This window comes from Nicotiana sylvestris, chromosome 3 (assembly GCF_000393655.2).
Source record: "Nicotiana sylvestris chromosome 3, ASM39365v2, whole genome shotgun sequence".
Classification (NCBI taxonomy): Eukaryota; Viridiplantae; Streptophyta; class Magnoliopsida; order Solanales; family Solanaceae; genus Nicotiana; species Nicotiana sylvestris.
Window position 1 is genome coordinate 159,647,530 of NC_091059.1, and position 25,622 is coordinate 159,673,151.

General features: G+C 38.3%; 1 protein-coding gene across 1 annotated transcript; it reads left to right on the top strand.

Annotated features, from left to right (window-relative positions):
* Nucleotides 1-22,814: 22,814 nt before the first annotated feature.
* LOC104229526 (uncharacterized) lies at nt 22,815-25,122 on the top strand. Its single transcript, XM_009782179.2, has 3 exons — nt 22,815-23,926; nt 24,327-24,412; nt 24,831-25,122. The coding sequence occupies exons 1-3, from the start codon at nt 23,482-23,484 to the stop codon at nt 24,984-24,986; spliced, it is 687 nt and encodes a 228-aa protein (XP_009780481.1). The 5' UTR covers nt 22,815-23,481; the 3' UTR covers nt 24,987-25,122.
* The last annotated feature ends 500 nt before the right edge of the window (nt 25,123-25,622 follow it).

Consider the following 25,622-nt stretch of genomic DNA (forward strand, 5'->3'; position numbering starts at 1 on the left):
AAAATCCCAAAAATGTTTTATTTACTTTCACACTTATCTGACAAAACTACGCACGGTCTGATTCATGCGGGGACATGATACATAGGCAATCTCTATAGGATTCGACCACCACTAAAAAGGAAAAGGGGAAATAATGAAGGATAGAATAAAAGAATCTTAAAAGAAGGGGCATAATTATGAGAGGCCGGAATGACGCACGCAACCGAAGCAAATGCATGATAGAAAATGATTAATTGCCTAGGAGCATTGCATCCCAACGTGTGATTGCATATGTGTTAAACTCTAAAAAACTAACAAGTTTGTTGTTTTTCAGAGAATTCAAGCAGTTAGTTTATTTATAGGATACTGGCACATTATCATTACCAAACCAGATCAAAGGGACCAATACCAGAAATCATGTCTATCCTGGATGTCGACACTAGTGTTGAGGTGGAAGAGTTGGACGTCAATAAAATGAAGGAGGAGATGCTCAAACATAAGCAACAGATGGCCGAAATGTACCAAGCCTGGTCCAAAGGGCAATCACCGCCGCCTTACCCAGCCAACCCGGCTTTTACCCCACCATTAGCTCAGTCTCAGGATCATCCCACCACCGATCCAGGTTTTCCCATTTATCAACACTACCATGGCACTACTTCTCATACGCCACAAACTCCACCACTAAAATCAATTCCATACCCTCCTCCGCCAATCACCTCTGTCTTTGTGGCATCTCCACCAGCTGCACTCCATAAATCCCCGAGTGAACATGTGTTCCAAGCTCAGGACAACTAGTATTATCCTCTGGAGCCCACTTTCAAAGCTCCCGAAACCTACCCCTATGATCCACGTTCTGATCTCCCGAGAGAAGCTGAAAGACCAGCCAAAAATCCCGAACATGAAGAGATGTTTAGAAAAATGAAAAGCATAGAACAATCCTTCAGGGATATGGGAGGGCTAGGAGGTCAGGTAAGTGTGGCTTACAAAGACCTGTGTTTATTACCAAATGTACAACTATCGGCAGGGTTCAAAATGCCCAAATTCGACTTGTACAACGGACACAGTGATCCGGTGGCTCATTTGAGAGGGTTTTGCAGTAAGATGAGGGGAGACGGAGGAAAGGATGAATTGCTAATGGCTTACTTCAGTCAGAGTTTGAGCGAATCAGCATTGGAGTGGTACGCCCGCCAAGATCACGGAAGATGGTACAAATGGGATGATCTGGCACAAGTATTCGCTTGTCACTTTCAGTATAATCTTGAGATCATTCCAGACCGACTATCTTTGACTAAACTAGAGAAGAAGCACAGTGAAAGCTTTAGAGAATATGGTTTTCGGTGGAGGGAGCAAGCAGCAAGGGTAGATCTCCCAATTAAAGAGAGTGAGATGGTTGATTACTTTTTGCAGGATTTGGAGCCAACTTACTTTGGTCATTTGGTGTCCGCAATCGGCAAGTCTTTTAATGAGGTTGTAAAAATGGGAGGCATGGTCGAGGAGGGGCTTAAGTCCAATAAAATCATGAGTTATTCAGCGATCAAGGCAACCACTCAGGCCATTCAAAGCGGCACTGGGGGTGTACTTGGGAAAAAGAAGAAAGAAGATGTCACGACTGTTGAGTCCGGAGCCTGGTTCAGATCTAGAGGCCCGTCACCCTACTATAGCCAACCACGACCCTACCACCAAAATTACCCCCACACTCCATATAGCCCTCCACAACATTACTACCTACCGCCAGATCCCCATTTTTCTGTCCATCATGCACAAACCTATACCCAAACTCCGGCACACGCACAATGGCATGCGCCGGCTCCACAAAATCCATACCCAGCTCCACAAAACACGTATCCACCCCCAAGAGCCTACAGAAATCCCTCTAGGACGGGTTTCCGACCAAACCAAGCCTTCAAGAATGAGAGGTTACAGAAGCAAAAGACTTTTACTCCACTGGGGGAATCATATACCAGTCTTTTCCACTGGTTGAAGCAGTTGGGCATGCTGAATCCAATTGAGCCTAAAATGTCAAATCCTTCTCCAAGAAATCTTGACCACTCGGTGAGTTGTGAGTACTATTCAGGAGCCCCTGGGCATGATACAGAGAAGTGTTGGAAACTGAAAACAGTTGTGTAAGAGCTTATTGATACTCATCGGATCGAGGTTCAGGCCCCAGAAGCACCAAATATCAATCAGAATCCACTGCCAGCTCACCATGAGACCCATATGATTGAGTTGATACAAAAAGGAGGGGATCCCAAGAAGCCGTCACAAATGGTAATGATGATTTGTTCCAGCGAAACCAGCTCGAAGGAAAAGGTAACCAGTGGGAAATCAGTGATCCAGTTGAAAGGGGTAGACGATAAGCCCGATGTGGCAGCCGAGAGAGGGTCGTCAAGCATTGTTGCAGTGAAACCAGAGAAAGCTAAAGTGGTAGTGCCAGGGGTCTCAAGAAAACCTATTGTGGTCGTGAAGGGTGCTCGCACAGAGCCTGTTATTATAAAACCGGTAATTCAGCTTCCAGTGATTAATAGCAAAGCTGTTCCTTGGAATTATAAATGGGTGACGGTGATTTACGAAGGGAAAGAAGTCAAAGAAGAAGTTTGTGAAGCGCAAGGTTTGACTCGCTCAGGAAGGTGTTTTACTCCCGAGGAGTTAAGAAGAGCTAAAGATGATCCAACACCGGTGAAGAAAGCTGTAACTAAAGAAGAGGCAGAGGAATTTTTGTGGAAGATGAAAGTGCATGACTACTCTGTTGTAGAGCATTTGAGGAAAATGCCCGCTCAGATCTCATTACTCTCGTTGCTAATCCATTCAGATGAGCACCGTTAGTCGCTGATGAAAATCTTGAATGAGGCCCATGTACCCGACAAAATCTCGGTAAACCATCTGGAAAAGATAGACAACAAGATTTTTGAAGTAAACAGAGTCACTTTTTCCGATGATGAATTATCCGTAGAAGGTACTGAGCATATCAAAGCCCTTTACCTTACAGTGAAATGCGAGGATTCCGTGGTTACCCGGGTATTGGTTGATAATGGTTCAAGTGCGAACATCTATCCTCTCTCCACTCTAAGCAAGCTGAAAGTAGAAGATGAGAAGATCCATAGGAACAGTATCTGTGTGCGGGGATTTGATGGCGGAGGCAAAGGCTCGGTCGAGGACATAATGTTGGAGCTAACTATAGGTCCAGTAGAATTCACAATGGAATTCCAAGTGCTGGATATAGTTGTTTCCTACAATTTGCTATTAGGGCGACCGTGGATTCACGCCGCTAAAGCAGTACCATCAACACTCCATCAGATGGTCAAGTTTGAATGGGATAGACAGGAAATAGTTGTGCACGGCGAAGATAATTTGTGCGCTCACAGCAACACCATTGTGCCATTCATTGAAGTGGAAGATGACAAGGGACCATGGGTCTACCAAGTTTCTTCCACAATGTTAGTCGAGAAAGTTCCAGAAGGGAAGTGTATCCCAAATCCAAAGATAAACGCCACATCAGTCATGGTAGCGTATGAAATGTTGAAGAATGGTTTTGTACCAGGAAAGGGTTTGGGGTCAGATCCGCAAGGCATCATACAACCCGTGTCTCTTCCTGAAAACTTGGGAACATTTGGTCTGGGATTCATGACCACAGCCGTCGACATAAAAAGAGCCAGGAAATTAAAACAGAGGGCATGGGTCCTTCCAAAGCCGGTCCCACGTCTTTCTAAATCATTTGTCAAGTCTGGTATGAGGGGTCGCCCAGTGACAGCAATTCCCAGTTCTGCGATTAAGCCTGACAAGGAGTTAATTGAAAGATTTGAGAAGTTGTTCGACAGTGTGAACATGGTGGAAATTGGAGAAGGTTCTAGCAACGCGGAAGTGCAATTTGTCGGGCCAACAACAAAGCTTAGTAATTGGAAGGCTACTCCTCTCCCTACTCAGAAGGAGTCTTGGTAGTTTGCTTTGATTTTCCTTTAAGTTTGTACGGATTATTCCAGGGTTGTAATCCAGATTTCATTTTTTCAGTCTGTTTGAGTGTGCAAACCTTGTTATCTTTTATCATTCAAATGAAATACAATTTCCCTTTCTTCATCATTCCTGATGGTTTTCCTTTTTATTTTTGTTTTCTTTCCATACAGTTCTTTTTACGCTGGTTCTAATGACATGTCATGCATAAGGAATCCTCAGCCCAGTCTTAAAAATCAATTTGGTTCCGAAATATTAGTTCAAGAAGTAGATTGTGATTACGAATCAGAATACGATGATGAGGATGAAGCCTTCAAAGAGATTAGTAAGGAGTTAATTCACTTCGAAGAAAAACCCAAACCCAACCTGAATGACATAGAAGCTGTCAATTTAGGGGACACAGACAATGTCCGAGAGACTAAAATAAGTGTCCACCTCGAGCCAAAAATCCGGGAGGAGTTAATCAAAGCACTCATCGAGTACAAAGATGTTTTTGCATGGTCATATGACGACATGCCGGGTTTAAGCACTGATTTAGTGGTCCACAAATTGCCCACTGATCCGGCGTTCCCTCCCATCAAGCAAAAGTTGAGGAAATTCAAAACTAATATGAGTGTGAAGATTAAAGAAGAAGTTACCAAGCAGTTGGATGCGAAGGTTATTCGGGTCACTCGATATCCTGTTTGGTTGGCTAATGTCGTGCCTGTACCGAAGAAGGATGGCAAGATCAGAGTATGCGTCGATTACCGCAATCTCAACAAAGCAAGCCCGAAGGATAACTTCCCACTACCCAATATTCACATTTTGATCGATAATTGTGCCAAGCGCGAGATTGGATATTTTGTGGATTGCTATACCGGGTATCATCAGATTCTAATGGATGAAAAAGATGCAGAAAAGACAGCCTTCATCACGCCATGGGGAACTTATTGCTACCGGGTAATTCCATTTGGGTTGAAGAATGCTGAGGCAACTTATATGAGGGCAATGACTATTGTGTTTCATGATATGATGCACAAGGAGATTGAGGTATACGTGGATGATGTGATCATAAAATCAAAGCATCAGGCCGACCACGGTGGGGATTTAAAGAAGTTCTTCCAGAGGCTTCGCAGGTACAACCTTAAGCTTAACCCCGCCAAGTGTGCATTTGGTGTCCCGTCCGGAAAACTGTTGGGATTCATAGTCAACCGACGAGGCATCGAGTTGGACCCGTCAAAGATCAAAGCCATACAAGAACTGCCACCTCCGAGAAACAAGACTGAAGTGATGAGTCTGTTAGGAAGGTTGAACTACATCAGCAAGTTTATTGCTCAGCTCACAACAACTTGCGAACCTATTTTCAAGTTGCTGAAAAAGGACGTTGCAATCAAGTGGACTGATGAGTGTCAAGAAGCATTTGACGAGATAAATGGATACTTGTCTAACCCTCCTGTGCTGGTACCACCAGAACCAGGGAGGCCCTTGATTCTTTACTTGACTGTCCTGGAAAATTCATTTGGTTGTGTACTGGAGCAGCATGACATCACCGGCAGGAAAGAACAGGCCATCTACTATCTTAGCAAGAAGTTCATGGCCTATGAGGTTAAATACACTCACCTGGAAAGGACATGTTGCGCCCTAACTTGGGTGGCACAGAAGTTGAAACATTATTTGTCATCCTACACAACTTACCTCATTTCATGCTTGGATCCATTGAAGTATATCTTTCAAAAGCCTATGCCGACAGGAAGACTTGCAAAATGGCAGATTTTGCTCACAGAGTTTGACATAATCTATGTGACTCGGACTGCGATGAAAGCCCAAGCATTGACCGATCATCTGGCCGAGAACCCGGTCGATGAAGAGTATGAGCCACTGAGGACTTATTTTCATGATGAAGAAGTGATGCATATTGATGAACTAGAACAGGCTGAAAAACCAGGTTGGAAACTTTTCTTTGATGGGGCTGCTAACATGAAAGGAGTCGGAATAGGAGTTGTGCTTATTTCTGAAATAGGGCATCACTATCCTGTTACGGCTCAGCTTCATTTTTATTGTACCAACAATATGGTTGAGTACGAAGCATGCATTTTGGGTTTAAGGCTAGCTGCAAACATGGATGTCTAGGAAGTCTTGGTCTTGGGAGACTCGAACCTTCTGGTATGTCAAATTCAAGGAGAATGGGAAACACGAGATCTGAAGCTCATACCATACCGACAATGCTTGCATGATCTTTGTCAACGGTTTAGATCAGTGGCGTTCAGGCATATTCCAAGGGTCCATAATGAGGTCGCCGATGCTTTGGCTACCCTAGCGTCAATGCTGCACCATCCGGACAAAGCCTATGTCGATCCTTTGCACATTCAAGTACGAGATCAACATGCTTACTGCAACATGATTGAAGAAGAATTTGATGGCGAACCATGGTTCCGTGATATCAAGGAATACATCAGAATGGGGATATACCCAGTGCAAGCCACGGGGGATCAAAAGAGAACAATTTGATGGTTGGCAAGTGGATTCTTCTTGAGTGGAGGAGTTTTGTATAAAAGAACACCAGACCTTGGATTGTTAAGATGCATAGATGCTAGACAAGATACAGCTGTCATGTCCGAAGTACATTCAGGAGTCTGCAGACCACATATGAGCGGATATGTGCTGGCAAAGAAAATTCTCCGAGCAGGTTATTATTGGCTCACCATGGAGCGAGATTGTATTAGTTTTGTGCGCAAATATCATCAGTGCCAGATACACGGAGATTTGATTCATTCTCCACCATCGGAATTACATACAATGTCAGCGCCATGGCCCTTCGTCGCTTGGGGCATGGATATCATTGGACCAATTGAGCCAGCAGCATCCAACGGGCATAGGTTCATTCTGGTAGCCATTGATTATTTCACCAAATGGGTTTAGGCCAAAACTTTCAAGTCTGTGACCAAGAATGCAGTGGTCGATTTTGTTCACTCAAATATCATCTGTCAATTTGGAATCCCAAAGGTGATCATCACGGATAATGGTGCTAATCTTAACAACAATTTGATGAAAGAGGTATGTCAACAGTTTAAGATTACACACCGCAATTCCACCCCATATAGTCTCAAGGCGAATGGAGCAGTTGAGGAAGCTAACAAAAACATAAAGAAGATACTTCGAAAAATGGTAGAAGGTTCTAGGCAATGGCATGAAAAATTACCATTTGCATTGCTAGGTTATCGCACTACTGTCTGTACTTCAGTAGGTGCAACTCCTTATTTGTTGGTATATGGAACTGAAGCAGTAATACCTGCGGAAGTTGAAATCCTGTCCCTTCGGATTGTCGCTGAGGCTGAGATTGATGATGATGAGTGGGTCAAAACCCGTTTGGAGCAGTTAAACTTGATTGATGAAAAAAAATTGGCAGCTGTGTGTCATGGCCAGTTATATCAAAAGAGAATGTCAAGAGCATACAACAAAAAAGATGCGTCCCCGGAAGTTTGAAGTGGTACAACAAGTGCTGAAACGCATCCTTCCATATCAGGCTGAGGCAAAAGGCAAGTTCGCCCCGAATTGGCAAGGGCCATTCATTGTAACCAGAGTATTGTCCAATGGTGCTTTATGTTTAACAGATAACGAAGGAAAATGCATAGACATGGCTATAAATTCTGATGCAGTCAAGAGATATTATGTATGATTTCTTTGGTATATTTGTTGATTGTTTGTATTTGGCATTGTTTCGAAGATTGAAATGACGAAGGCAATTTGTTCTGCTATCTAAACACTTTACCCTTTGTCTCCCTTGTTGAGCCTTATTTATTTCTTTCATACCCCTCTTTTGGAATCAATAACGAAAAAGAGAGAAAAGGAAAAGAAAAAAAAGTAAAAAGGGAAAGTATAATAACAAGGGAAATTCGAATGTGAACTACGTTTGACCTGATTCCTGTTAAGGATACGTAGGCAGCTTTACGGCTCGGTCATAGTAAAATAAAAGTCAACAAATCCCCAAGCAAGAAATTGGAGCAGAAGTTATTTGTAATAAGAAATGTGATTCCAAAAGTTGTAATTTTAAACCCATGTTAAATTGTTTTGAGCCTTTGATATCCTTTCTTTCTAACCCCATCCAAAAGCCCACATTACGGTCCAAGGAAAGACCTTCTAATCAATCTTCGAGAAATGCCGAGTCGAGCAAATAGAGGTGATTCATATCAGGGTAACACTCAGGTCCAAACAAGAAAAGTAACGAAAATGAGAGAGTCTTATTGGTGAAAACCCTCATGGGCACCGTAAGGCGACGAGAGTTGAGAAAAAGTAAAAATGAGAGAGTCTTATCGGTGAAAACCTTCACGGGCACCATAAGGCGACAAAGAATTGAGGAATGAACAAATGAGAGAGGTTTGTCGGTGAAAGCCCTTCAGGGCACCGCAAGTCGAACAAGGTCCGTAAAGTTAAGCGGAAAGTAAATTTGGGTTATGGAAGATCTTGGAGCACAAAGCAAAACAATTATAAAAGAGGTTGGTTAAATAGACTGGGCTGATTAATCCAAATGTATATCATGATCATTGGCGCCGGTGATTACGCTCAGATAAGTCCCTTTTCCTATCTCCAACAGTCATCCAAATTTGGATTCTTTTCTTTATTCTTAAAATCCTTGCATTTCATTGCTGTTAATTTTACTTCTCTAAAGCTCTTCCAAGTTTAGCCTTGTAAGAAGGAATTTCAAAGCTTACTACCAGTTTCGGAATTGCACAAAGCAAAATGCAGCTAGAACATGCCAAAGATGATATGATGAAAAATGGGACCTATGGCGTAAGCAAAAGTTAAAACTGTGGAATGGTTCAGTAATGTCGTGGGGGATGTACGGTTTCGGGCAGAAAGGTCAGGAGGGGAGAATAGCAATTGAGGATCTTGCAGTTAAGGATCAGTCGGAAGGTCAAAACAATCTTTTGGATCAGTTTAAGGCAGTTGGACGAAGCAAAGAATGGCAAAGAGAAAACCACCTCCAGCAAGAATATCACAACGAACCACCACGTTTTAAACTGACGAAATTTTCTTTGATTTGAAACAGGGGCAAAGATGGCATTTGTTTCGGGAAATCATCCGTAGGGAGAGTAAGTACTAGGCAGATTTGATCGCGGAAATTCTCAGGACCCCCCTGGAAAATGGGACTTAGTTTAAAATTCAAAATACTCATGAGTAGCGGAATTTGGCATGAATGCACCATAGAGGATTATAAGTGGAGCTTCGAAGTTTGTATGTCGAGATGTACTTTGGACATTACCCTATGAGAACAAAAATTCTGACTTCTCTTCTTTCCCAGATTAATGATTATGATTTTCCGCTTCCTCAATTTTTTCCCCGAGAAGAAACACCATCTTTTTCCACCTTTTCTCCAATTTAATCGGAAATTCTCAGGACACTCCTGGAAAATGGGACCTAGTTTAAAAATCGGAACAATCGTGAAAGCAAGATCTAGCATAAGTGTACCCCAAAGGAATATAAGTTGATTTCAAAGTTTGCATGTTTTAGATAGGATTCAGTTAGGAATTTTCAGGACCCTTCTGAATAATGGGATCTAGCTTTGAGAGTTTTTCATTAAATAACACGACTTAGCGGAAGTCACACCTTTAAAAGATATAGCTTAGATTTAAAATTGTCGTCTAGTTAAGAGTTGTCAGGACCCCATGGATAATGGAACCTAGTTTTTAAATTCTTAGTGATATTTGGTGATATGATTCAGTTTAACACTCACAGATGCGCCCAGCTATCCAAACTAGGGCAGAAAATTTTCTTTTGTGTTGTCTATTTTGTTGAAGTCAGGTGTAGGGAGAACAACACGGATATTAAAGATAAGAACACGACAAAACACTAGCAATCAGGCATCCACCTGGAGAACAAGGAAAAATAGTTCAAGATTCAGTAGTCAGGCATCCACCTGGAGAACAAGGAACAACAGTTGAGGTATCAGCAATCAGGCGTCCACCTGGAGAACAAGGAAAAATAGTTCAAGTTTCAACAGTCAGGAGCCCACCTGGAGAACAAGGGAAAACAAATCAGGTTTCAAGGAAGATTGGCACAAGCATTGGTAATTAGGCGCCCACCTGGAGGAACGAGGGAGAACAAGTCAAAGAAGAGCAGTTTCAAGAAGAAGATGGACCAAGTTTCAAAAATCAGGCGTCCTCCTGGAGAACAAGGAAAGATGGTTGAAATTTCAGCAGTCAGGCGTCCACTTGGAGAACAAGGAAAGATGGTTGAAATTTCAGCAATCAGGAGCCCACCTGGAAAACAAGGGAATACAATTCAAGTTCAGCAATCAAGAACCTACCTGGAGAACAAGATAATACATTTCAAGTTTCAACAGTCAGGAGCCCACCTGGAGAGCAAGGGAATACAATTCAAGTTCAGCAGTCAGGCACCCAAAGGGAGGACGGGGGGAAGAAGCAATTCAAGATTCGAGTAATCAGGAGCTCGCCTGTAGAATAGAGGATAGGCAACGATGGTCAAAGGAAGATGGTTAAAGGGTCAGCAACAAGATGCCCACCTGAAGAAAAGGAAAGCATTTCAAAGATACTATTCAAGTCAGCCACAGAGGAACAAATGAAGAAAATGCCAGTCAACAAGGCAACAACAGTCACACGACCAAGTTTGAAAATAACTCTTTGTAAAGCATAGATTATAACTTAGTCTAGCTTCTTCATTTTTGTCATGGTGTAATAAGGAGGTCAGTAAGCAGTATCAGCAGCAACAGTAACAGTGAAACCACAGCTTCATGGTAGTCCCAGCTACCGAAACTTCCTGAACTACATTGACCTGATTCCTTTATAGCCAAGGATATGTAGGAAACCTTTGAAGCAGAGGTTCGGTCAAATCTTTCAAAAAATGCTTCCCACAGAGTATTCGAACGGGCAAAAATCACTCATATCCGCTCACTTTATCTTTGCACGAAAACTCTTCATGTTTCCGGGCAAAGAGGGGCAGCTGTGAGCACGTGATTTTTGCCGCACATGAATTACTCCAAAAGAATTCTCAAATTAGGCCTTTTCTTTAATTATGTGTTATTCTAGGAATTGCTGTGCAATTTTCTTGATTGTTTGCATATTTAATTTTAAATTAAAATACCAAAATATAGCATCTGCACTTAGGATTTGATTTTATATTTTTGGTTAATTTAGTAAAATGTTATTTTTACAAAAAATGAAAAATGCACAAAAAATAACGTACTTTACATTTTTAAAGTGTTTAATGTCAAATTGTGTGATTGTTTTATTTTTAGTATTTAATTACTTGTGATAAATATTATTTGAAGTAGATTAGTATTTTAAGTCAATTTTGGTTTTATAATTTGAGTTGGGATTTTGGTTTTAATTTTTTAGACAATTTAGGAAGAAAATAATTAATAAAAGAAAAGGAAATCGGAATTGGGCCAAAATTAATTTAAATCCCCAAGGCCCAAATCCTTACAGCCCAATTCAAACACCCCTATACCCGGTCCAACCCGACCCAGTCCCCAGCCCTAAACCAAACGGCCCTGTTTTGTTAAGCGACTCAATCGGGACCGTTGGTTTCCATCCATCCAACGGTCCAGATTAAGTCTTTGATTTTAATATGTCATACCCCCCCCATGCCCTTAAACCCGTCTCCATTCCCAAACCCCCCCTCCCCGTTCCAATCGTCTCTTCAGAGACCGAAAATCCCTCCCCCAAAACCCTAGCAGCCGCCGGCCCGCTCCACCTCCCAAAACCCGGCGGTCGGTACTCCAATGGCCACCAAATTCACACCCCAGCTTCCCCTCGACCTCCCCAACCTAACCCCTCTAACCATCACCCTCGAATCATGGCCGACTGCTTTGAATCTTAGATCGAAGACAAGACCTCAAACCTTAAACCTACCCAATCAGTCCCAAATTAACACCATACCACCACTAGACCTCCTTCGTCCCTAATCCAACACCATTTTCCTTCGAATCAAGTTGGATTCCTTTGAATTTGAAATTGATTGGACGAACCCTAAAATAACCAAGCTAGGGGATCGATACGCAGTAAAAAACTAAGGTCGTAATCGACCTTAGTCGTGTGTTCTCAGTCGAGAACACACGATTAAGGTCCATTTCGGCTTCAAAATCAAGTTGAAGCTTCGAGTAGGACGGATTCGAATGGTCTGAAATTCCAAGGTATTTCTTCTCATTTATTCTTTTTCGTTTGTTGTCTTCTGATTAATTTTCGTTGTAATTCGTCTTTTGTCAATTATTTTCTTCCTCCTCTTTCGGACCCTTTTCTTGGTCCAGTTTGCTTTGTTGATTAGCATATGTTATAAACTGTTGAATCGGTTAAATAGTTTCGTCCATTAGTCCGTTTTCTTGCAGCTAATTCATGTTTGTAGTTAGTTGTTCTCTTCAAGTTATTTGACGTTGGTTGTTTTATTTTCTGATCCGTATATTCTCAGCTTCAGGGGTTCATTGTTAGTTTTGAGTTTTGCTACCTGAATCAGTAGATTTTTTAATTCATATTCGTTTTTGAATTGAGTTACAATCAATCGAAACTTAAGGTAGAGATTCAAGGGGGCTTTAATTTGAAAAGTTGAACTGAAGGTAACATGACAGCATGGGCTGTTAGGGCACTTTTTAATTTAGAAAACCATGCTGCCCATAACTAGAGGAATAAAATAATGAAATTGGGATGTAATGGGGTAACTAACACTTCTGTCTTGGTTTTTTGAGTGGGAAAATCAGAAGGGGTGATGAGAGGAAATATTTTCTTAATAGTTAAATGTTTTTAGGAGTTGGAAAGTAGATAACATAGGGGTAATGATAAAAAGTTAAAGGGGTACACATAGTAAAGGAATATACAAGTTGGAAAGTAGATAACATGGGGGGTAATGATAAAAAGTTAAAGGGGTAAACATAGTAAGGGAATATACAAGCTGCAAAAAAAAGTCTGAATAAAAAAAAAGGGAGTAAGTTTGATCTTTAAATAGAACACATAGAGAGGAGAAGAAAGAGAAAGGGGGCGGAGAAAGCGGTATACACTCGATATACACTATGGATATACTGGATATACAGGGGCAGAATTCATTTTGGAGAGAGTAAAAAGATAGAACCAAATTTTCTGAAATATTGAGAGCGGAAGAACACCAGAGAGAGTTCAAAGCTAGAAAGAGAAAACAAAGAGAGATTTCCGGACTATTTTTCTTCTCCATTTTTACTGGTTTTCTCCGTGTTGCTGGATTTATGGATTGAGGTGTTGAAGCTACTATGTTGGGCTTTCTGCTGCTGTATTTTGCTGTTTGCTGTTGCTGATTGCTTGCCCTATTTTTGTGTTCTACATACCAGGTACATGTCCTGAAACTCGATGTATGTAAATATCCAGTTGAAAATGAATGAAGTGGAGGCTTATTGTTGTTGAAGTGGAGGCCTATTATTGATTTACTGCTTTCATTATACTGTAATAACCGTACTGATGGACTGTTAATCATAAGTTTGTGCATTTGAACCGTTAAGTGTGTGTTAGATATTTAGAAATGCATATGAGTTGAGTTGAGTATTCATTGTAATAATTCCATGCTGGACTAACAGAATAGTTTCTATTAGTTTAGTTAATTTCCGGTTTTCCTAGATCTGTATAAATGGTGTTTTCAAGCTGTGATTAATTAGGCTGTAGACTGTTAAAGTAGTGTGATACTTCTTCTGATCATGGGAGCTTTATATTTAGTAGTGATGATGTGAGTTAATCTATAATTTTGAGTTTGAGTGGTTGTGTGTGGGTTCGAAATCAGAAAGTTAAAAGTAGATATGGGATATGTAATTCGTAAGGTTAATTTAGGCAATCCATTTTCGTCCAACATCCTTAATTCTCGAGTTTCAATTCTCATATGTGGTCACGTTAGTGTTTAATCAAAGTTCATGAGTCAGCATTTTAATAAAAATGAGTCATAGTAGGGAATTTGAAATTTGAACTAGTATGCACCATGTTTGAAATTGTGATCATAGGCAGTTTACGTGGGTCATGAAATCTGAAATCAGTTGCTTTCCAACTCATGTTTAATGTTGCATTGAATTTATTTTACTGGCTAGTTAATTTTAGTAGTAGATTCATCAGATTTGTGTTCTTAATTAAATTGAAATTCCATTTAGTGTAAAAGACAGGGCTTAACAGGCTAGTCCCTAAACGTTTGGGCCTCAGGATAATTGATGCATGGCCCAGGCCAGTTTTGGCCCCTTTCTCATTTAAGGCTGGGCCAAGGTCTGTTTTGGCCGATTTTATGGTGTATATCTGGTTTTAAATTCTCTTTGCTGGGCTCACATCGGAGCCCAATGGTCGGATGTTGGTGAAACAATATTACTTAGTTTGCATCAGTCCAGTAACAAATTAATTAGGGCCTTTCTTTTATTTTAGAGACAAATTAAGTAGAAAACTATAGATTGCTCTAGGTTTGCACTTTAAAATAATAAAACGGGATGAGCCTCGCTAAACAAAACACATAAATTGCGGGGCCCTCGATAATTGTATATATTAAAATACTTAGATTTTGGGACGGGCCGTTTAGCGAATTTCACGGCCTTCCCCAAAATAATAACGCGTTAGTCTCTTTAGGCACGCATTTTAATAACATTACCTCCCTAAACTCGGGTGCACATTTATGTGACCCAAATCCAAATCCCAACGATATTAAAGTATGTCCAAAAACCATGGGTGCATTTATGTGACGTGGTTCAAGACTTGTTTTAATGACATTGCAATTTTCTTTAAAAATGAATAAAAGCGGTTAAGGTTAAAATTTGCACATAGGTTCATAATTGTTAAAATCAGATAATTTAAGCCAAATATAACAGTTGAGCGACCGTGCTAGAACCACGGAACTCGGGAATGCCTAACACCTTCTCCCGGGTTAACAGAATTCCTTACTCAGATTTCTGGTTCGCGGACTGTAATACAGAGTCAATCTTTTCCTCGATTCGGGATTCAACCGGTGACTTGGGACACCATAAATCTCCCAAGTGGCGACTCTAAATCTTTAATAATAAATCATGTTTCAATTGTCCTTTAATTGGAAAAACTCCCTTATGCCCTTGCGGGTGTAGGTAAAAAGGTAGGTGTGACAAATACAATTGATACAGGTTGTATTCGTTGTGCGACTAAAAAATACAATTGACACAAGTTATATTCATTGTGCATTTAAATTATATGCAATTAAGTAAAGTATTGTTAGTAAGGGAATTATATCATTTTTAACATGTCTGATGAATCCGATTCAATTTCCAGTATAGGGAACGACATATCCAAAGCTATTTTAAAGCCTTGCTCCAGTGCTAGTAACTCTATCTGTAAAGGACATGTTGCACAACAAGATTTATAAAATTCCATAATTTAGTTGTCATTGCTATTATGAAAGGCTCCTCCTATACCTGCATGTAAACTTGTCCTTAAAAAAGCACCATTAATATTGAGCTTGATTGTATTTTTAGGGGGTTTTGACCAACGAAATTCTATTTTGATTTTTGATTGTTTGAGGGTTTTTTTCGTGAAAAAGTTATATTCCCATGATTGATAGAGAACTAGATTGACATTAAGATCTTGATCAAGGTTGTTCACATTATTATTATTCCTATTTTTCCAAAGGTTCCAAATAGCAAAAGGAAAAATATTTACCCATTGACAATGTTGGTTTCTGCCTTGTAGGTTAAAGTTCTTTAGGGTACTTAGCCTGTGAGTGTCATCATCAGTTTGTTTCAGAATTAATCCAAGATTTAACCAGAAACGAATAGCTATAGGACACTTAATGAAGATATGAGTGGCATCTTTTGGCCCTTCTTTGCAAACGGGCATTTAGTATCAATATTGATTCCAATATGGTGGAGGTAGTCTCTACATGGTATTTTGTTATGCATGTATTTCCAGATAAAGAACTTAATTTTAATAGGGCAATAGAGATTCCAAATCCACTTGTAATCAAGCTTCTTTACTAAATTAATCGAGTAATTCTCTTGTAGGAGCTTGTAACAAGACTTAGAGGTAAACAAATCACTGCTATTCATATCCCAAGTCATATAATCCTTATCATTTAAGTGGTCAGGGATAGGAGTGGCTTTAATTTTATTGATTATGGAGTTGGGGAGATCAAAGGAGATTTTTAAAAAATCCCAGCTATCACCATTCAGAGAGATACTATAATCCGATAGGTGGAGGGGGCCTTCAAAATTATTTCTAAGGCTAGGAGCATTGTGGATACATCTATAGATCCAAACATTAATATTAAATTTTTTGCTAGGGTGCCACAAGGTCCCTTGCATGTAGATTTTTCAACCTTTCACTAGGGCTGCCCAAATAAACTAAGAATTTATAGTGGTTTTCTTTTGGGCATATTTATTGGAAATTAATTGAGTCCAAAGATTATTCGGATAATTAATAAGTCTCCATGTTAGGCTAGTGAGAATTACCATATTTGTTTTTTGAAAGTTGAGCAAATCCCTAGCCCTCATTTTGATTTATCTTTAGAAGAGTCTTCCAATTTGCTAAATGAAGTTTTTTCTTAGTATTAATGGTACCCCATATGAAATCTTTTTGGATTTTATCTATTTGACTCAAGATTTTTGTAGTGAGCAAGGTATATTGCATTAGATGAGAAGGTATGAAACTAAGAGTGGAGGTTGCTAATGTTAATCTATCAGATATGTTTAGAAGATTAGATTTCCAGAGAGAGAGTTTATTTATCAATGACAAATTGGAAATTTTTGGACTTTGGTTTAAGATTTAAAATGGAAAATCCAAGGTATTATCCAAATTCAAAACTTAATTTCATATTTAATAAGTTTGCAAAATAGGAAGTAATGTCTGGAGGACATTTTTTTGAGAAGACAAGCCTAAATTTAGCATAGTTAATAGATAAGCTAGTTTCTTCCATAAACAGATTTAGGCAACGCTTAATACAGTTACCCGTTTTCTAATTAGTTTTACCAACTAGGCTTAGATCATCCGCAAAGAATAGATGAGAGAAGGAGGGTCCCCTAGGGCTAATTCTAATAGGATCCCAGAGCATGGTATCTACTTGATTTTCTATTAGCCTAGACATAAGTTCCATACATAATATAAATATGTAAGGAGACATAGGATCTCCTTGGCGAATTCCTCTACTAGGACTAAAGAACTTAGTCTTGGTTCCATTAACTAGAATTCCAATCTGGCTTGTGCAAATGCAATGCATAATGAGTTTGAAAATTTTTGGGGGAAAGTTGAAGAAGATAAGAGTTCTATGGATAAAATCTCATTCCAATTTGTCAAACGCCTTCTCAATATCGATTTTCAATAACATATCATATTTTGAGCTATTAGAGGTACACATATTGTTGAAAGTTCTTGAATAACAATAGCATTATCGCTAGCTCTCCTATTTTTTATAAAACTAGTTTGCGTTGAACTAATTAGGCTAGGAAGAAACTGCTTTAATCTATTAGCAATGATTTTGGTAATTATTTTGTAAGCAGTGTTACATAGTCCAATAGGTCTAAAGTTTTTTAGATGAGTAGCGTTATTAATTTTGGGGATGAGGCATAAGTAAGTGCCATTAATATCCAAAGGAGGGGATTGAGATTCAAAAATCGTGTGACAAAATTTAATAATAGAATCACCAACTATGTTCCAATACCTTTGGTGAAAAAAGAGATGAATTCCATGCTGACCAGGTGCCTTGAAAGGTTTAAACGAAAAAATTACATTTGTGATCTCTTTCAAGGCTAGAGGTCTATCCAGGATTTCTGGATTTCTGAATCAATTACAGGAAGATTATTGACTTGATTTTTAATAATAGCCTTCCTGCTTACAGCCTTAGAAGTCGTGTAGGAATTTTCAAAAAAGTTAAAGGTATGATCAAGAATATATTTAGCGTTGGTGATCCAGTTACCTTTATCATCTTTGAAATACATTATTAAGTTATTGCGTTTTCTATTAGAAGCCATAATCTGGAAGAATTTTGTATTATCATCCCCTTCATTGCACCAAGATATTCGTGAACGAAGTTTCCAGAAATCTTCTTCCATTTTAAGAATAGCAATATACTATTGTTGGAGAGTAATTTCAAGGTTCATTAAAAACAAACTAGTATGATAGTTAGGGGAGGTTTGAAGTCCCTGCAAACGAGCCAGAATTCTTTTTTTTCTTCTTAAAAATGTCTCCAAAAGTATTGTTTTTCCAGGGAATGATTTTTTCTTTTAAAATCTTATGAGCTTTACGTAGATCATTTGTTTGCCAACTAGCCCGAACTATATTGACAAAACTATGATGTCTACACCAAATTGATTCAAGTCTAAAAGGTTTTCCATTGTGATATGTATTACTATGGAATAATTGAAGTAACAAAGGGTTGTGACCTGAGTGAGTCCTTGGAAGATGGATTACAATAGCCTTCGGAAAAATGTTCATCCATTTGTCATTAACAAATATCCTATCAAGTCTTTCCATGATTAATTTATTGGATTTCCTACGATGGTTGGACCAAGTGTATTTACATCCTTTAAAGCCAAGGTCTAAGAGGTTGCAGTTATTAATACTAGTCCATAAACGCGAGCTACGTCTAGGATTTATTTTATTACCCCAAACTTATCCTCAGCATAAAACGTGTCATTAAAATCTCCTCCTAGAAGCTAGAGCCCTTTGTAATTTTTATAGATACTTTCAATGTTGTTACAAAGAGTATTTCTATTAGCTATCTTAGTACTAGCGTATATAGAAGAAAATAGCCAAGAAGTATTGATCGGACATACCTCAATATTTGCATGGATCTCTTGTTTCCTTCTAATAAAGTTGTTCACTGTGACCACTTTAGATTTCCACAGTATCACTATTCCTCCAGATTGTCCCTCTGCTGGGACTTCGTTTATTTGGGTGAGGAAAATCATTGAGAAGGGAAATATGGTTTTCCATACGAGTTTCCAGTAAGGTGACTATACTTGGGTTGTGTGTGTCAATCATTTCCCTAAAGTTCCTTCTAAAGGCATCATTGTTACCCACTCTTATGTTCCAAATAATAAAATTAATTGGTTGAAACATCATATTAACTTGATCAGGGTTGTGATTGTTGCCATTTTCCCCTCACTCTTTGTGGAGGGGGTAATACATTTCTCCTTATTGAAGGAACCAGTATCATTGCATGGCTCCCAACAGTTGGTTCTTGTGGGGGTCTGACATCCTTCGAGCACTTGTAGAGTGCCGGGGGCAGTTGAGAACATATCTTTTCTCTCGCATTTCTCTGAATAGATATACTTTTACCTCATTTAGACTTGAAAACTCTAGGATTTGTTCTGACCCCAGCAGGTTCAATTCCTCCGCCTCATATATTTGATGATCTTCTTGTTCTGGCGGATTTGGAATAGGGTGTTGTTGGGGAGCATTGTGTTGTACATGTGGGGGAACATTTAGGAGTGCATGTGGTGGAGCACTGTTTGCATGGGGATGTGTATGCATTTGAGTGGTCGTATGAGTTGTTGCATTATTGATTGGTGTGGTCCAAGGCATGAATATGGGGTTCATATTTGAGATCTCCCTGGAGGGAAGAATGGAAGATCTATTTGCATGTTTTGAGCTTGGATTGGGTTGAAGTGAGGCGTCAGACTCCATTGATTCCTCATTGTTTGAGCTAGGTTTGAATTCATTAAGGGAACTAGTGGATGTAATATATTGCTCATCCAAACATGGTTGAGATAGTTGCTCATTGCCATGTGCATCTCTTCTAACACTGTTTGTGCTAGGAAATGAGAGTTTTGGAGTACTATCACAGTTTCATATCCATCCAATATCATGTTGAATGATATTGCATGGCCCATTAGACCTTGTTCTATCCAAGAGAGGGGTTGGTGATCTTGAGGGAGTGGGGGTTGAACATAGAAAATTTGGTTGCCCATTTGTGAGGACTGGAGTAGTGGTGGGTTGGACATAGTGTGAGCACGTTGATGTCAGGATTTGAACCAGGCGATATCTCCTTCGTTGAAATACTGGGATTCTTGGCATGGTTAATGGTGGGAAGTTGGTTTATATTGAGGGAGTGTAGGGATTCTTCCGTTGGGGTTAATAGATCACTTAAGGGTCTAGGAAGCTTGCTACTTATTATCTCTATTTGCATGTCTTGAAGGTTACTTGAGGAGGTGGTTTTAATAGGATTTTGGATAGATTTTTCCCCTGGCACGTGTTTATCCTCATTGGCCATTTGTGGGGCAGTGTAGTTTTCTTGGGACAGGTGTTGATCTAGTATTTTATTGTTCATGCATGAAGTAATTTCATTAACGGAAGAAATTAAGTAGGCAGAAGAGTTTTGGAGGTCTTTGGAAATCATTTTAGGCGTGTTAGTGGGGCTAATTAGGTTATTATTGGAGCTAGGTAGTGGATTATTGTGATGCATGTAATTTAATTGGTCCTCTTTTGTAGTTGCCACGTGGCCATCTAGGCTAGGAGATGGGGCCACTTCCAAAGCCATGCATTCCATCTCAGGCGGATCTACCAAAGCCTCAAATTTGTTTCTAGTAGCAGTGAAGATCTTAGGATTAGAATTTTTGATTACGAATTCGCTAGAAGAAACCTTATTGGTTACATTATTAGACTGCATTTTATCTAAGACTTTTTATTTAAGGGGAGAGAAGTGGAGATGCCTGACATGCGGCCATTATGATCATAGTTCTTACCTGATAGTTGCATGTGATTGGCTTTCTTCCTTTTGGAGAAACTCACCGTTTGCCAAAACATCTTCCTTGAACGACTGCAAAGAATCCTCTTTAATGCGTAGGAGTTCCTTTTGTGCCTTAGATTGGTTGGCAGTAGAATCCAATACGGTAGGAGAAGGAGCATTCAGTTATAAGTTTATACTGACATTTGGACTGGGTATGACCTAGCCTTTCACATTTTTACATAGAAAATTTTCACCCTCATAAAGGATAACCTGTTTGTACTGACCAATGAAGATAAACGGCATTACTGGAGCCTCCAATGGCATTTATGTACACAGTCTTGCATAGCTTCCTCTTAGGGTTGAGGATGTACATGCATCAATTTTCAAAAGCCTGCCAATTTTATTTCCAATTTTTTTCAGGATTAACCCATTATAAAATTCCGTTGGTAATTAGGGTAGACATATCCAAACAGTTGTTTGAGAGACCCTCGCATCTGAAGCTAAAAAATTTGGTTCCCATTTTTGAACTCGCAGGAAATGCCCAAAAATGAACCAAGGTCCATTATGTTGGGCTCTTAACATATTTTCCTCATTATTGAATTTAATGATGTTGTAGTCACACCCTAAATCAATTAACGGAAAATTATTCTTAATTTTCCACAGTTCTTGTAACTTCTTTTAAGAAGATAATGTTGGATTCTTCTCCTTTGAAGCTTGACTATGGTTGAGTATTTCCATAGCTGGTAGATCCGCTAAAAATCTTCTTGAGATAGTTGAACTTGTCATTCATTTGTAGAGTGGATCAAATGATCATCTTGCCCAATGTCTTGTTATTCACTTGTATATTGGGCACTTGTGTCTATGATCATATTAATTGAAGCATCTTGTTCACCCTCTACTAGTTTTTCCTTAAAACTAGGGATATATAAGGTTGCTCCATCAGTTATTTGATTGGTATTATTGTCTGGAGGTTTAGGAAGAGGAATTAGATGAACTTGTTTAAAATCCTGCATAACTAGTAGATTATTTTGAGAGAGAATAACAACTACAGAAAAATCATCATTAAAAGGAGTATAATCTAACTTTATATCCCTACTTATGATACTTTAAATATCCATTGACATATTAATTTTAGACCCGAAAAAATATTTCCCGCTGGCTTTAGGAAATTCTGTTGAAAGAAAAATATAAAGCTAGAGCGAACAGACTTTTCTTTTTATTAGAGAAAACAGCCAGCAAGCATATTCATACTATGAGTCATGTTTTTTTGTTACAAATTATCTGGATATGTTTTTGGGGCCTAGGACGACTTCCACTAGAGAAGGCTTTTAGTTTATTTCAAAAATAACAAATTCGATAACAATTGTAGCACATGATTGCTTATGTATGGTAATTAACAGGTTTAGAAATTAAATACTGACCCTCGTATTAAGGAATCACTTTTAACCTTATCAAGTAGTATTCACCATTCTCTCATCATGATTACACTATCACTTTTAATATTTCGATTTATTAACAATAAATAAACCTTCATTTTTCTCAAGATAAAAATGCATAAATAAACACAAATGAATAAACATTATACCACTATTATATCATTTATATAATTAAATATTTCTAATAAATAATGTGATATACCAAATTATTTAATAATGAAATTATTCCATTATCTCTAATTAAATATGCAATACATCATAAATTATTACTATTGATATTTCGGATTATACATGGTAAATGATACCTTATCTGGTGCAATCAATACATGGTTTATGTCGTATATAATTATCTATTACAATCTGTACATGGTTTGTTATACCACTATTATATCATAGGCGATCCTCATCCTGCTTCATTTGCGATGAAAGAAAATCTCAATCTCCCAAAAGTTTTTTCCTTCTCCCACTGCCACTTCCTTGAGTTCGGAATAAAATAAGTTAGGTATTTTTTTTCCTTCATCATATTAGGGGTATGCATCATTTGTTTGGGTTGAGAAATTGAAGAGGATAAAGCAGTAAAAAGTAAGGCTTAGAAATATTACCTGTCACGCCTACTTTAAAGGTCATAACATTCTCAAAACTTAAATGATTAAACGAATCTAATAACTTAGTAAAATCTCAATTACTTGCGAACATGTTTCACATACCAACCATTTGGATTTCCAAGGATTGGTTTCTTTTAATTCAACTTTCTATATATACGAAATTTCTCCCTAACCAAGAGAAATTATGGTGGACTTTTTGTTCTTATCCAGAATTCCAACTGCCATTTCTCCCACCTCGCACACATAAAATTCACAAGGTTTAATTTTGAAAATGTAGTTGCTATCTTTTAAACATTCCGAAATCTATGTGCAAATTGATCCACATGTCCGTTAACCTCAAAAGAAATTCCAATGTAACAGTCAAAACCATATATGCAAAATAATTAAGAAAGTGCAAAACCAATCTTCATTTTCCATCTTGATAAAAATAGTTGTCGTGACTCGTGAAAACTAAGAACACATATATATGCATGCATTTCTTGGATACCCTAGACGCCTTTTTCTTGAAGGCGGATAATTAAATTTAACCCCTATATCATTAATTTTACCTGCAATTGCTAAAAGTAGAGAAAAATTTAGCCATAGTCAAATTCTCATCTTCTTTTAGGGCCTTTGTTATACCCCCTATAATAAAGAATAAGTTTATGAATGTACAAATTTTCATTTCCTAAGCATGCAACTATACATTCCTTCAACATCTTGTTTGATCAATTAGTAATCCTCATTCTTCATCCTCCTCAAATTGCATTTTACCTTCATTGTTTTTCACCTGCTTTATCATAAATTGGCTAGTTTTACGTTGGTTGTCAAACTTCTTGTAAACTGCGCCGACCATAACTTATTTGGAATTGTAGTAGAGTTGGTGTTGTTCTTGTTGTTGTTTTAAACCTGTCTCGAAAAATTCTGAAAAAATGGGTGGTGAAGTATCTAAGGTAAATGCATCACCAACTAGGATCCCCCCAAAATTTCTTTATCGCTTAGATGACATAAGAAAAAAAAGACGTATCAACAGGCGAACATCCAAACAATCTACACCTTCTAAGAAAGAATTGCTTTCTGATCAAGTCATAGACGAATATGAGAAAGAAAGCTTAAAAAAGGAGGAGTCGGTTTATAAGGATATGAAAAAGGTAGAAGCAGAGAAGGAAAGGGTAGCAAAATTGATAGAAGCAATTGTTGAGGAAGAAGAAGAAGGGGATCTTGGAAATGTTGAAGATGAAGATGATGACAATTATAAAGATGATGAGAGGGTGGTTAAGCGTCATGTTGAGGAGGATAATTGTATTGGTTCACCAAGTTTTAGAGTTTACTTCACAAATAACAATGTTGAAAACAAGAAGAATGAAGTTAATATTGGTATGTTTTCTTTCAGTAATTATCAAGAGGTAGCAACCATAAAACTGTAGTTGCCAATAGAAATATCATTACATATGATACTTAAATGTATATATGTATGGATCATTTGCCTTAAAATTTTCCAAACCGGGAAGAGGAGAAAAGCTTAATAGACTCTCCTAGCCCAACCTTAGAATTTGTATTTCGTGATTCGTGATTTAAATAGTATTCCACAATATATTTACTTAAAAGATTATTCCAAATAAATCTATTTAATAACATTGATTTGTATCCTAGAAAAAATGAGAATTGACCTGTTATAGCAAGTTAAATTATAGTGATGGTGTCAAAAAATTAATTATATGTTCGTCGTATATAACTTTAATCTTTTTTTCCTTTTTACCATTTAATGTGCATGTAGGTAAGAAGGATGTATTTGAGGACACAACCCCAATTGCAGCTACCACACCAACTGTCCCTATGGCTGCTACCATACCACTAACAAAGGTATGCATGATTTCTGTCAATTATATGGTTTGGAATATTATCTTCCTTAGTATATACACAAACCAGAGATGGAGCCCCACTTGATCCCCACCCCCAAACCCTTCTTTTCATTTTCCAAATTTTTCATTTCTGAAAGGACATAAGCTAACCATAACTAAGAAGTCCAATTGAAAAATGTGTGCGCACCATAAAATTAGTGAGAGTGGTTTAGTAGATATTGAAATAGAGATATGGAAAACATTACTAATTGTTATGAATCAGTTTTATCTTCAAAGGAAGTTAATGAACACACACTGAAGCATGAAAGTTGCACAAAAACTGGAATAGCAAAACATAAACAGAAGCAACAGCATTTGAAATATAACAAATCAAAAAGATTGATTAGCAGTAAAGTAAATATGTTTCACATTTCATACAGGAGCCCGTGGTCAAGGAGGGGCCGAAAAAAGAAAGGAAGAGGAAGAGTTTTAGAAGAGCGCTGCCTAAGAATCTGTTGAACGTTCGATCATGTTGCTCTGCAGCTCATTCCTCCCCCGACCGTGCCCATCTTCTTCCTGGAAAAGCACCAGCTTGATCACACCACCAGAATTGCTTTAAAATTATCCATCACTATTTGTTGGCTATGTCTACTTATCAACAGGATGTATACGAAAGTTTAGTGAATTTAACGGTAGCTAGTGCACTGTAATTAAAAATTCAGATTAAATAATAGACAAATGAAGAGTTTGGATATACTGGTACAAAATGTTTCTTTTCCCTGTCTTTGGCTGTCTTATCAATTCTTTACCAATATGCTCAATTCTTCAAGAAAGTTATTAGTTCCTTCTATTTTTTTCGATTGAAAGGTGGCTAAAAGAGAGTATAAACAACAAAAGACAAGGCAATGCAATATTACGTGAGTTGACAACAATGCACTGCGGTAGGTGTGAGCCAAGATTTTGTTTAGTTGATCAAAAGGAGCAATTTGAATTACTGCATACCGGTTTCATACCAGGTGTTGTATAAATATAGCAGCAGATAGAGTTGTTGTTATAGAGAAACAGATAGAGTTGTTGTTATAGAGAAAGTTCAACATCTTTTCTATCCAAGTTTTAGACACTTTCTTGAGGGAATGAAAGGCCAAGGAAATCTTATTCAAGAAAACAATTCAAGTTACTCTGACTTCTTTAACGAATCCATTTATTTTTTTACTTTTGCTTCCTTCGATTAA

Coding starts and splice junctions, on each gene's coding strand:
- LOC104229526 (XM_009782179.2), top strand. CDS start 23,482: ATGGGTGGTGAAGTATCTAAGGTAAATGCATCACCAACTAGGATCCCC. Junction 23,927..24,326: donor GAAGAATGAAGTTAATATTG/GTATGTTTTCTT, acceptor ATGTGCATGTAG/GTAAGAAGGATGTATTTGAG. Junction 24,413..24,830: donor CTACCATACCACTAACAAAG/GTATGCATGATT, acceptor CATTTCATACAG/GAGCCCGTGGTCAAGGAGGG.